At 37.1% G+C, this 14,409-nt stretch overlaps 1 protein-coding gene across 2 annotated transcripts in view; it reads right to left on the bottom strand.

The window, feature by feature from the left end:
* The window catches only part of LAMA1 (laminin subunit alpha 1), a 116,226-nt gene that overhangs the window by 61,664 nt on the left and 40,153 nt on the right, over positions 1-14,409 (bottom strand). For both annotated transcript variants that reach the window (XM_075494391.1, XM_075494390.1), the window contains exons 4-10: positions 12,223-12,465; positions 7,952-8,131; positions 4,930-5,019; positions 4,308-4,425; positions 3,025-3,203; positions 1,453-1,558; positions 795-955 (exon numbers count right to left, since the gene is read on the bottom strand). In XM_075494391.1, coding sequence (XP_075350506.1) covers positions 795-955; positions 1,453-1,558; positions 3,025-3,203; positions 4,308-4,425; positions 4,930-5,019; positions 7,952-8,131; positions 12,223-12,465 — 1,077 coding nt within the window. The remainder of the gene's footprint in view (positions 1-794; positions 956-1,452; positions 1,559-3,024; positions 3,204-4,307; positions 4,426-4,929; positions 5,020-7,951; positions 8,132-12,222; positions 12,466-14,409) is intronic.

Genomic DNA, 14,409 nt, shown 5'->3' with positions numbered 1-14,409 from the left:
CGGATAAATTATGCAAAAGAACTAAGAAGTTACAGAAAAATTGTCAAACAAACCACGGTTTTTTTGGCTCCTGTTCACTGTCATACTTGGCAACAAATACATAAACTACTAGCTAACATTTGGTTCAGAAAATTAAGTGTAACTTCTTTAAATATTGACACACAGCTTTGTAATAAAGTTCAGCAGAATCTACAGCTGCAAGATATTTCAAGGGGTTTGGATATTTACCAAAAAATAAAAGAAGGCTTCAAAACTGATCTTTTTAAAAATATTTTTTATGGTTTATATTTTGTAATCAAATAATTAAATCATAATTCATACATACATCTAATGTAATTGCTCCAATAGTTCGTTCCAAAGGCATGCTGTTTCTTCACACAAAGCAGATGTTATAAACACATCCTTTCTTTACAAGAAATCAGTGACTTTGAAGAGAAATATCATCTCATCCCTAAAACCAAACCCAGCTAGGCATACTGTCATTCTCTCTGTGATTCTCCCTCACACTCACATGTGCAGTTATTATTCAATTTTAATGTCAGTCTGGCCCATTACTATAGAAAATGGTCTATTAGTAACATACAGAACTATTCAACATAAATTATCATATTTTTCAGTACAGAGAATAGTTAGTAATTTTAAGTTCTGTGTTGTCAGGTGTACAGTTACACCAGGTTACTTCCTATAAAAGAAGTGATCTCTCCAGTTAATGAAGTAGTTTCCCTTATTAAAAAGGAGTTTAAAAATCAATCCACAGATTCAATTTTAAACAAAAATGACAGCTTAATACTCACTTTGCAAAGACAAGGTTCTGTGCATGGATCTTCATTAATGCTACCAACCAGGCTGCAGTTACAACGCAGGCAGTTTGGATAGCCCCGATACCCAAATGCACAACGATCACATTTTTCTCCTGTGTAACCTTCTCTGCATTGACACTGACCTGCCCAAGTCCCTTGAAAAGCAAAAACAGAGAAACAAATAAGAACAGGGAGTAGGCTGGATTCAAGATGTCTCAGAGGGTGCAAGTAAATTAGCATTCCTTTTTTATTACACTCCATGTTATATTCCACACAGATACTTGGCATAATGTCAGTCTCACCATCTATTTTTCATGTTTAGAGTACCAGATGCACAGAAACTGCAGCAAAATGGATTTTGTGACATCTGTAACAGCATTCATAAACAACAGTGTTAGATCTCAATCCTTCACGTTGTTTTATACAGTCAGAGCCCACCATTCCCACACAAGAATACATTCAGGGACCTGACATACCTTAAAATCCTAAAAGTATGTTATGCCTCACCTCTCCTTCCTAAATATTTACCATTGTTTTGAAGTGGTACCTAACTGGCAGACATTCACAAGTAGATAGTGTTCCCTCAGACTTCAATGTCCAGAAATATAGCCAGATTTGAAGTTTAGAGAAAAGGCACTTCCTGCTCCCTTACCACGCTGTGAGTCAGAATGGTGCTCATCTTTAACGCAGTCAGAACTCAGAGAGCCGAACAGGTCGCAGCCACAGGGATAGCAGGGGTGATCTTCATAGGGAGAAACCTAAAAAACAAACGTTCTCTGTCAAATTCTCAAACTATTAACTGGGAAAAGTGAAGTTACATCTGTTTCTTGTCTGGGATCACTGGAACTAATCTGAATGAAGCCCGGAAAAGCTAATATGCAGTAATAGATCAAGGGACTAGTTTAATTTTAGCAAACAGAAGATCAGGGGATTGCAGCCTAGAAAAAAATTAAATGAGGGAACAAAATTTGGTCTTCAATAGCACAGACAAAGGTATAGTAACTGCTAATGGCTGGAACTTGAAGCCCAACACGTTCAGCCTAAATAGTCATTTTTTTTAATGTAACAGCAATTAACCACTGTGATGGTTTGCCAAAGATTATGGAATTGTTTAAGACAAGAATGGATGCTTTTTGCAAAGATACTCTGGTTCAAAGAGGAAGGAAATGAAAGAAATCCTTGGCTCTGTGTTCAATGGGAGGACAGATTATCTATTCATGAAGATTCATTCTGACTTCACAATCTATACATCTTTGAAATATAAGGCAATGCAATTCATATGGCAAGGATTTTATTTTCTTTCAGGGAAAATTTTCTTTTGAGGTGCTTCAGATGTAAAGCAAATCAGTAGTGACCTCTAGATACACATTTATTGGCTATAAGCTGATTGAAGACTTTTCTTCAATGCTTCTTATAGCAAGCAAATCAGACAATCTCCGACTCGAGTTTACTTCTTTGGATGAGCTCTACCTGCTGTCTAACCATACTCCTACAGGCTCACCCTTGCTCTCTGCACCAGTTTATGCTGGATTTCTAAAGTGTGGGTTTTCCAAAATACATATGAACCTGCCAAAGCAAGACCTTCAGTATGTCTCATTATACTGAGACCTCTAACATTGCAGGAAGTTCATATGTTTAACTCTGTTAGTCATGTCTTAAAAAATGTCTTTTATGGAGTTTAGGTCATTTTTCCAAAGAGTGACTCTTGTCAATAAACTGGAAAGTACACAGGCTCAGGGAGCACATGTTCTACAATAATCATGTCAAGAAGAAGAAGAATACTTGTTGCAACATCTCATGAGATAAAGACTCTGATCTTAGAACCATGTAATGGTTGAAATGGACCGATATAGGATGGTACACAATTTTAGCACTTCTGAAGACACTGAAACTTCAATACTGGCATGTTTTAGAGCTTTATCCAGAGGAGAAATGGGTTTCCTATCAGAACGTCTACATTTCCACACTAGGACTTCAAGTTTCATCTTCACTCATTCTTTTCTTCTCCAACAGCTTGACTTGCCCTCCCACGCAACTGGACAAGCATTTTGTTTTTCTCTGAAAGTTTTGGTGGTATGTCATCCATTAAAAAAACCCCTCTATAGCTTTTAGCTATTCTGCTACTGATAAAAATATATATATTAATTACAATGAGCTGAAATACACATCATCATATCATGTTGTAATTCACCAAAACATTAGAATGGTATTTTCCAAATCTTACTTTGTGTGGTCTAAAATATCCATCAGCACACATTTCACAGTTGATCCCAGTAGTATGTTGAGTACAGTTTAAACACACGCCACCTCCTATATACTGGCCATGAATATCCATGCTCCTTTTCTGATCTGCAATACTCTGATTGTAATAACAATCTTCTGCTTTGTTATGACAGTTGCACTCTGAGAAGGAATGGAAAAGAAATCCACTTTTTTTTATTTACATTGTATAACAGTTCCTATAATACTGACATTTTTCGAAGTGGAAAATGTAAGTAGAAGAGCATCACAATTAATCTCAAAAGTGTGCTTTTTTCTCTTTAACCATGCTATATGCTTCAGCCGTCTTGATACACTATATTTCTTAGCAAGTAAGCACATTTCAAAACCACTGTCACCACTTTAATAGCACTGTTTTTAACAGTATTCGGTACATCTCACTAAGACAATTCCATCAGGACTGATGTCAATAGTGATGTCTGCTATTACCAATAGCTGTTCTTTCATTTTCTGTCCTCTGCATTACAGAAGAAAATCCACCTAATTCTTCTCTTATTTGTATTATAGACAAAAGTCTGAGAATTCAACAATGCCAGTACACAAGTATAAATTTAATTTAGGTTAGAGGATACTTTTGTCCAAACAGTCATAAACTCCTACTTTCCAAAGAGTGACATTAAGACTTGTATAAAGACTTCAACGAAAAAGACTACTTTTCCATTCATAACTGTAAATTTTATCTAATAGGTTCTTAATTGTCTGCAGCTTGTGCTATCCATTAGCGATGTGAAGAGAGAAAACACACTAACTAGCCCTAGCAACACATTCAGCTGTACTGGCACAGCTTAAGTCAATCTATCAGACAATCTGAAATGTAAACGGCCAATAAGGAGTTTCTTTCAAAACATTTGTTATCAGAACAAAGTTGTTTATCTGACAAAATTTATGATCAGCATACAAAATTTACATTTCAAGTAGCTAATAAAATGATTGATGCAAATCTGCTAGTTTTTACAGGAGTATAATAAATCCCCAAGTCTCTTTGAAAAAGAGACTCTGAAAGCTTTGCTACATGACAACTCCACTAGCCAGGGAGTCATACTGGATAGAATATTTAAAACAATCTTAACAGTTATGATTAGAAGTAGATCCTCTACCTTTAAACAATCCCATGTTAATAGTTTGTGGATTTTTCTTCGGAATTAGTATAGATATGTATGAAAAGCAACCTCAAACAAGAACATAATAAGCCTTTATGAAACTATCTGAATCTCTGTGCATACTTACTCTCACATTTGTTCCCAGCAGAAATGGTTCCTGGTCTCCACGGTTTCTGGTGGTAGCCTGGACAGCACTTGTTACAGCTCTCTCCACATGTGTTGTGTTCACACTGGCACTGCAATTTCTAAGAATAAAAAATTCGCTTTCTTGAAATATTTTTTAATGGATAATTTAATCAATGTTGCCAAAAGTCTGCCTAATATCAGACTTACTCCAAAAAAATATCAAGTCCCACAAATACCCCACAATTAGCATTACACTGCTCAACCACGCTATATCAACTATTGGGGAACAGCCTTTCTAGAACAGGAGGGACAAATCTCCTGTGTTGCAAGAGACTTATTTCTTGTTGTGCTCCTTGAATTGTTTAAATGTAATGCCAAAGAAAAAGAAAGTTTTAATATTCTTCTTAAATAACTTCTTAAATAACTTCAAGAAAGTTACATTACCAGAGACCCAGATATGCTTACAGAGAAAAGGAAGAAAATTATAGCAAATAATTTGTGTGCACCCTATCGTAAGATCTCTTTTAGCTTCCTCTTTCTCATTCTCCTTAGGCAAAGTACTTTTTTTTCTTTAAATTGGAAAAGTTGTTTTGTGACAATAAATCAATGAGATTAAAGAATACCTTTGTGATTTCATCCAGAGGGCAGCTTCGAGCATGGCCATAACAAATACACATGCCACCAACAGAGATGTCCTTTATTGAATAGTAGTACTACAAAAAACAAAGTTGAAAAAGGCATGAATAAAAGACATTGACGTGTATTTACATTTTCCCCCCTACTCTGGAAAAAAATACCAGCATTCAACTATTCTGTGACTTGAAAAATGCCAAGAAAATAAAAGAAGCTTTGAATTTTTGCCACTTGGGGAAACCTTCCATTTTGTGAAAATTTTTTTCCCATGTTTTTCCTCACTGGTACAAAACAATAACTGACTTTTAAGTTTAATTAAGTATGCACAATTCCTCAGCTTCAGGAAAGACCACCAAATGTGACCTCAGACAAAATTTACTTGTAAAAAAAATCCTGTTTTCACGCTTTAAGAAGCCATGAAGCATAACAAAATGCTATCTTTTAATTTCAGTCTGGGGAGTAAGAGTATGCTTTCTTAAAACGGGAACTCTGCCCTCCCTTAAAACCAGTTTGTGCACTCGCTTCCAGACCAGCTCTTTGCTACCAGTGTGTAGGCAATGTATTATTCTATCCAAATTCTTAGCTTAAAAACTGGTGATACAGCAGAGTACAATCCATTAATATTGCCAGGTGCTGAGCAAAACCAACATACATAAGGAAAGGATTTAATTTTCAAGACAAGGAAGAGGCAGGAAATGACCATCTGGGTTCAGTTACAGCTGCAGTATCAACATGGTTGTCCTGTTTGTATCCTGGGAAGTAAGTACTACAGGGGAATGAAAAAGAAACACTTTTTGAGAATACTTCTAAGGAAAGAGTTCAAGACTCTCAGACCTAACAACCCTACAGTCATCTGGTTCAGGAAGAGAAGGTGGCCCTGTGTGGTCAGACATGCTGACTCCTGGACTGTTACTTCTTTGAAGGAACTTGGATCTGGAGCAAACTAGCCTCTTTGATTTCATACTTAATTTTTTATGTTTTTAAATTTTTTATTATGTTTAGTATTTTAGGGGTTTTTTTAATGTTATGGGCTTGAATTACAAAAGACACTCAGGGACTTATCATGAACAGTAAGTCCTTAACTACAGAGAAGGAGGTCCAGACTGAGAAAAGTAGGAGGACAAAAGCAGAGCTGTATTTCTCACTGCCTTCCCTGCTTCATCTCCTTTGTCTTGTTTTCTTAAAACTCACAGCATATGGCTCACAGCAGCTGTGTGCAGCTTGAAGTTGAAGGAGAGACCAATGCTAATCAAATGCTACAGACAGAAATAAATATAAATAAATAGAATACAGAAATAAAGGTGCTGTTGAACACTTAGAAAAGTTCTGCATCAGCCCTTTTACAAGAATATGTACAAGAGACTAACACAATTGGTATTAACAACTGGATGTAAAGTCTTCAAAAAACAATAAAAACACAACCAGAAAGCTGGAAGCGATTATCTTGGTTGTAGTCGGTTGCACAGTGAGACACAAGGTGAGACATCAGGATTTGGGAACTCTGCCCAATAAAACCCACATCTTGTGAAGACAAAGATGTGTAGCTTTTCATGTGAAAGTGCACTAAATAGTGCGAGGTAGGGTAGTACTAAGCCCTGCATTGCACAACTGTATGTGTTAAAAAAGCAATGGGAATGCTTGTCCTCAACACCCTTGTTTCCCAGCTGTATGTTTGTATGCTTCCATGTCAAGCCTTTCTTTTTGGGGTGTATTTCTCGATATTACAATACTATCAACAGACCTAAATGTCAACCAGCCTGCTCCACAGGAACATTTCACCTGCTCAGGCTGTGCATTAACCATTTCCCTATGACCAGCAAGGCACAGCTGGAGCAGCTGTCCAATACTCTGTGCTTGCAGTCTCCATGCTAGCAATTCCCATATGGAGAAGACAGAACAAGCAGAACGTCCACATTTTACGCTTTAGAAATGCTGCAGCTGAATGGGCACCTCTATCACCGAGGTAAGACTGGGGCTGCCTTGAAAGTACCCACCAAACCCTGACCAAACCTAAGTTCCTTTCTCCCTTCTGTACCCAGCTATTCAGCCAGACCTCATAGAAGCAGTGTCAATGCACAAGGATTGCCTGTATCAGAGAAGCCACAAATTACAAGAGTCCTGTTGCTGCTCAAGGAATAGTTCTTCCTGTGCATGTTCTTCAAGGCAAATAGCTACAAGGGAGGGGAAGAGGAAACACTTCTCATATTCTTCTGTTCTCATTAGACAGCCTGCCTTCATAGAAAAAGTTGAAGCCACTGATCTCCTAACCTATGGGTCTAAGGCAAATTAAGAAGAGGATCAAAACAGCAAAATACAAAGCAGAAATACTGCAGAAAAGTTATTCATGATAGGTACTGTTATTAGGGCCTCCAACACCGAATTTCTGTGAGAGCTTGAAGAAGTCAGCCTAAGTGCTTGGTTCCTCAGTTTTACCAGTTTCAATATCAAATGTGTAAAGATCAGTTAATACTCTCCAGAATTCTATCCAAGTGTTTTGCATTATTATTAATTCATGGGCTTTAAAACAATTGATTACAACAGCCTTAAAAAAAAAAAAAGAAAACTCTCATCAGACATCAAAATTCACAATGGCAAGGTTTTCAAATAATTATTTTTATGAATCAGAGCACTGGGTCCTGAAATCCTTGATACACCAGAAAAGGTACTGCAGTTGCACCAAGAGCAAGCTCAAGTGACATTTCCATCAGCCAAACCATATTTTTACTTTGCTGATAAAGCATCATAAACACTGTTCCTAGCATAAATCACTTTCACAAACAAATAAAACAAAAACCAAACAAATAAAAAACAATCTAAAAAGTAATTTTTCAAAGTTGTTTCTGACAAGGTATTGTTGTTAATAATATCAAAGGGAAGGCAAGAATTATTTAACAACCTATCAAAAGAATTTTGTTTGTGAATGGCAAGGATCAAGTGCTTCCTCCTCAAATAGATCAGAAAAGACTCTCCCATAGACTCACGCTGAATACCATTTATGAACAATAAGCTTACCCTTCTGGTAACAATGGGGTCTAGTTCTTTAGGATCATTATGGCTGAGAGTCATGAGGTCAGCATTAAGGGTTCTAATACGCTGTAGTCGTAGGCGGATGTATCGCGCAGAAGTAAACTCCAAAAGCTTTTGTGAAGGATCATCAGCACTAGGCCTACCGTTGATCAGTGATGTGTGAATCTGGAAAAAGGGACTGACTTAATCATAAACATAATTGTGATTCATTTGCAACAAGAAACATCTTAGTGTGAGAATTAAAAACATAGAACTTAAGCTTGTTTTCCAACAACTCAGGATAGTGAGATGCTAAACTAACTGGAATTTTTTTTCTTCCGCACCCTCTACCTGCTTCCTGACTCACGCAGTTCTGAAACCAGCACTCTCAGCTCATCACAGAGTCTCAAGTCTCCTGGACTTTTGTGGAGATAGCATAAAGAGAAAAACAGTACCACAGGCTAGTCCTTAGTTCCCCCGGTCTTCCTTCCTCTCCCTTATTGAGATGGAACATGTAACTCTGGTCATAAGCACAGTTTTGCCCTTATGGATTTCTCTTCCACAATTTTTAAAGATCTTATTGCAAAACATAATATTGAGCACATGCTCAGTCTGGGGTCACTAATCCTATGCCTTGCTGGGACAGGGCTGCTCTCAGCATGGAATACTCAGTGATACGAGAGTGCAGTGGGAAGCCACAATACAGATGACAACTGAAAGCAAGGGGCTGCCACAACAAACCAACTCATCTGGCCTCCATCTTTCTCGCACAATCCCAAGTTGGCCCCACTAAGAAGGCTTTTGGTATTGAGCTGCACAACTTATTCTGGCAACAGCCCACTCCTTCTTTCCAAAGCAACTTAGGAACACACAAGTATTTAGTCTCATATGGCCATGTAGTTCCTGCTGCGTTTCATGGGAGAAACTGCAAAATGAAACCTTACATGCCACAAACAAATGTTGAACAGCGCATCTAGTGTCCACAACAAAAAAGGGGTCATGCTTTGGGCTTGTCAGCTACATTTTAGAAAGCATGGCATATCCTCATTCATGCAGAGTAATTTAAACTCATATACTACTCTTGAATTTATGGTTTAAACTTTGTCCAATATCGTCAAATCTTTCCACTGAAAATATTTCTAAATATTAAATTTTTATTTTTTTTTTTTTAATCTTAAGTCTGTAGTGGAGCTAGGTCCTTCCCAGACAGTAATTGTGTTATTTCAAAGATATACAAACAGAGACTGGTAATGGAGTTCACCCTCCCAACATTATAATTTTGCCATTTATGGATTATCACTATTCCTTCTAAATATTCTAATATACTGTGTTTGAAGAATTTCACTTTTCTGATAGCCCATTCAGAAACTATCCATCATCCATTTTCCAATTGCAGAATAACAGTTATGTAACCCAAAACTTTTTCCAGGTCTGATCCTGCAAATTAACACCACCTTATACAATATTTAGCACTCATAGAAACACAGAAAATTCTTCTAGTCCATTTCCTACCCCAAAGCAGGATTTACTAGACTTTTATTAGATGTTTGACCGATCTGTTCTTGAAGACCACTGTTGGTGGTGATTCTACAACCCTCCAAGGCAATCTACTCCAGCCTTTCTTTATTGTTAGAAATGCCCCTAATCTCTAAACCAAGCTTTCCTTGTTGCAATTTCAGACCACTTCTTTCATCCTGTCACAGACATGCAGAACAGATTATTCCTCCTTGTACCCAGGTTTTATGCAACTGAAGACTGAACATGCCCACCCCATCTCAGTCTGTTCTCTCTCGGCAAACTGGTTCTGATATATATTCATTCAGAAGTCATGTTTTCTGCCGGGAATTACAAGACAGGATTGTTGGCCGAACATTCAAATATCGCTGCACTGCTTCCACTGAAAAAAAATAATACCTATATACTCACTATATACAAGCCCAACTTTATCATGGAGCACCACATCCTACTCTCATTTACCCTTAACTACAGATGTAGAATTTGCTGGGCTCAGTGCAATCCTTCCATTTTCAAAACAAAGAGAGGAGGACCAAACCACGGCATTGTGAGTTGTAGCACGTTGTGCTTCCTTGTTATCACTTAGACTCGAGAGACTTAAAGATCCAGAAAGGCCTGTTACAACCAACTCGCCTTACCTCCTGTGTGACACATCATTTCATTTTACATAGTCTTTCCTGCCTAAATCTCCAATTCTCTGGTAATACATATTCTCTCTACTCATGAATAGTGCCTGCCAGTGATGAAATGTGAAACATTATTCACATTTTAACTCTGGAGTTATCTACTGGCTTGATCAGTAGAAATTCTGTAATAATACACTGTAATTTCCACAGAGACAACAGAGGAATCTTTCCTAGCAAGGAAAAGAAGAAACAGTAGGGATAGATACTAAGACACTAAGAAAAAAAAAAATTATTCTCCAGGTACACTGCTATAGTTGGCTAATATATTGCTTATATATGGCTTATATACACTGATATATTTTTATTATATCTTTGGCTTATTTGTCCTCCATAACTCAAGACCATTTCCAAACAACTGTAGTTTAAGCTTTGGAATTCATCATGAGCCCTGACTTCATTACATAAATTTCTGGAAGCACATCTTCAAGCAGTATAAATCAGGTAAACAACAGAGCTTACAGTGGAGCAGCTATACCTCTTCAAACCTGTGAAAAATCTAGCAGCCAAAGTGTCAAAATGTCTGATTTGGAAAAAAATGTTGTTATTATTAAGTGACATCCACATTTAGACATGTGGTCCTTTTACCCTACCAGTTCTTTCACACCAGGGCACTACAAGCTGACTGCAGAACATTGGGACGCTAACAAATGCTGGATACAAGGCAGGTGCTTGTAGAGATTAGCTGGTCTGCAGGACTTTCTATAGCCCCATACTGAAGTTCAATAGATTGGCTACAACCAGTTACAGAGCAGTAAATATATGTATTTTCAAAGGGGTGCCAAGATTCACTAATACAGGTTGTGAGATACTCTGTGCAGGGAATATTCCTGTCTGACATTCCAGCTATGAAGGAGCAGCCTGTCCTTTGTGAATGACAGCTTTTATGTAGTACACAGCAATTTAATTCTGTCATTTTTTATGTTCTTATGTCATGTTTTTATGTTACTGTACTCCAAAAAAAAAGCAATGTTCTGGATAGTATCACCCAATTAATTCTGTGTACATCAGGAAAAATAAATGAGAAAAAAAAAGTCACTAAACTGAATCTCTGGCATTCCTGGGTTTGGAGTTGTATGGCCTATCAGACATACATTACAAGAGGCACTGTTCATACAGAGTCAACCTAAGGGCTTTCTGGTTAATTGTGTGGAGAGACAGGTTAAGTTTCTTTGTCTGTTCCATCTGATCTGTGGGCCATATGCTTACATCACTGCAATAAACACTTGATTAAAGTGAGTGAGACTTGATGCTACTGAATGTCATTGTTTTCTTCTTGCTGAAACATAGTTTTAAGTTTATGTAAAGAAGTTGTTCGACACACTTTAGCCCTTAGCTGCATACACTCCAGTGTTTTTTTAACCAAGAAATAAAAACATATTGGCTTCCATTAAGCCAAGAGTTACTAGCATTCCCCGTGGGATAACGCTGCATTTATTATCACGCTCTTACATTATAGCATTCACAACAGAATAACCGCTGGTTTTAATGTATCATTTCATTATGTGGCTGCCTCTATGTAATAAATTACACAAGTACCATGAATAGAGTTTGTTAAAAGAAAGAACAATCAACAGTGAGGCTGCACAACTCGTAGCTCTTTTAATTATGCTACATCCCTGAAACAATGCCAAGGCTTGTTTAGGAGTTCCAGCTGTGCCGAGCACTTCAACAGTGTTTGCAGCTTTATCTCACACAACCAGGTGTTCCTAACACAGGGGTTTTCTTTATTAAATGAAAAACCTGGCAAAACATAGAGCCTCTGTTACAGTCTTTCAGGATAAAGCAACTAATAATTCACAGCTAATAGCTACCACCAAATTATGTGGAGAGAGAGAGAACAAAGAGTTTAGTAATGGGAATACGTAGAGCCAAAGACATGTTTCATCCTAACATTTAAAAGTTTGCTATACTGGTACATGATGTAACAACAGTATCATTAAAGAAGAATAACAGATCATCTGGTAGTGCTGAGGGCGATGAACTCTGTAACTGTAATCCCAATGTTTTGAAATTGCTATCAAATTACTGATAGCAATTGCACTTACTCACAAACTGCAAGTGCAAAAACAAACATACCTCTCCATGTTCCAGGGGAACTAGTCTGGAATAATAGGAAGTGCAGATCACTTCATCATCTCTCTTGTAAGTTGGCGGCCCAATTCTTGGTGTAATATTATAACGAGTTAAACATTCGGTATCGCTAATTGCATAGTACTGCCATGGTCTGAACTCTGTGCCATCTATGGAGCGTTCCAAAATCCAGTTTCCAGGTCGTGGAGCATTAGCAGCTTTGATGATGACATATGCAACTTGAAAGACCTAAAAAAATGCAAGAAGAAAATTTTAACACTTCATTATGCTGTAGAAGACCACTAGAAGCCAACTGGGTACTAAACTCAAATTTTAAAAGCAGTATATGGTTTGCCTGGGGAGAGGGTAAAATTTGGTACAGTGACTCGGGATAAAATTTTTGCACAAACTTCTGACAAAAGGTCAGCCTAATCTTTCACTAACAGAAATATGTATCATTTTTTGTCAAAACTCTGACACAAAACATTTGTTTATGTGACTAAAAAAAGACCAAAAGCATTCAGTGCATCATTCTGTGTTAATGTAATAGCTGAAATCTATATCTACACTGTACATTTCAGGATTACTTGGGTATAACATTCTTTCTATGGGAAATGTGCTATTTAGCTTTTCTGAACCACTGAAGGCTTCAGAGAAGTGGGTTGGTTTTTTTTTTCAAAACAGCTGCAGCCTAAACAACTCTTTGTTTCACATTTTAGCTGGGAGTTTAATCCTCTCAGTAATAGCATTTCTGATAAGCTTTTTACACCCTATATTAAAAATCTATGTGCATTCCATTTTCATTCTGTGTTGAAGTTATTTAAGCAAAAGACTATTTACAGACACTGCTGAAAACACACAGGGACAAATAAGTTGAATGTGACAAATATAAGCACAGTAACCTCATTTAAAAATAGTAGCTCTTTTAAGATGTGTACTCTCTAAGCTATACAGGTATCTTGACTATTTTTGTAACAATCCTGGGTCCCAAGTGAAATCCCCATCCACACAACAGCAGTGTTCAGCACTTCTGTGAGTAGGCGGGGCAGTAATTAAGTTTATATCACCTTTTAAATGACCTTGTCATGGCAGCTAGATAACCTCCACTGGCCCCCAACTAGCTACAGCATTAGACACTACACTGAAGTGCACTTATTGCAAAGCTACTATCTTCTTCCTTACCTAATACCTACTACATCACCTCCCTTTAAAAGGCTGTCATTGCAAATAGATAAGACTTCTATATAGGAGTTTAATGTTTTACATGCACTATAGTATCAAGCCACATTTAGATGAAAGAAAAATGCCATATTATTCAACCATCTCAGAGGTATGTATTCTCACTTGAGCAGACTGCCTGGTCGGCTGGTATAATCATCATAATTCCTGTCTGCATGTGCAGTATTAGTACTGTGTTGAGCTTCATTTTGGCCACAATCACTTCTTTCAGACATTTTAAATTTAAATTTTTTTTTAGGCTTTTTTTTTTTGCAATACAGATTAAAGCCACATAAAAGCAGATTCTGATTTTGTTAAATGGGGAAATAGACAGAGATAAATAGTAATTGCATTGTGTGTGCAACTCAGGAAACTACTTGTGAAACAAAACATTCTTTAAGTGAACAGAGCTTTGCTTAGGAGATCTTGCAGACATGAGGAGGAAAAAAGTTGGTGATACTTATCTTCAAATTCTGACTTACTAGATTTAATACCTTAAAAAACATCAAAAAATCTCAGTTTTGATTAAAATCAGACCTAACTTAAAACATAATATTCACTTGGTCTGATTTTCTTTTCAGGCACTCCAGTTTTATCCTTTGAGACATCAAGCACATACAAACAGTACATTTCCAGTTGTTTCAATAAATATGAAAATTTACACAAACTGAGGATTTTGTCTACTGACTTATATGACATTTCAGCAATGCAAGCAGAAGTAAACAAAAAGAGAAGCCAGCTCAGTGTTTAGTCACAGCCTTACAGTCCTAGAAATAAAATTTCTCTGGGATCTGTGTATCCTCTGTTGTTCAGCACAATCTGAAAATTTGATCAAAGCTAAGTGAATACAAAGAGTTATAATCCAGCTTCCATGAAGAGAAGAGACCCTTTTAAATAAAACTTACATCATGCCAACAAGCTCCAATTGAAAAAAAAAATGCTAAAATACATGCTTTTAAAGGGAAAAGAACACAA

This window comes from Mycteria americana, chromosome 2 (assembly GCF_035582795.1).
Source record: "Mycteria americana isolate JAX WOST 10 ecotype Jacksonville Zoo and Gardens chromosome 2, USCA_MyAme_1.0, whole genome shotgun sequence".
NCBI classification, from domain to species: Eukaryota; Metazoa; Chordata; class Aves; order Ciconiiformes; family Ciconiidae; genus Mycteria; species Mycteria americana.
The sequence above is the reverse complement of the archived record's forward strand: the minus strand, read 5'-3'. Positions and strand labels throughout refer to the sequence as shown.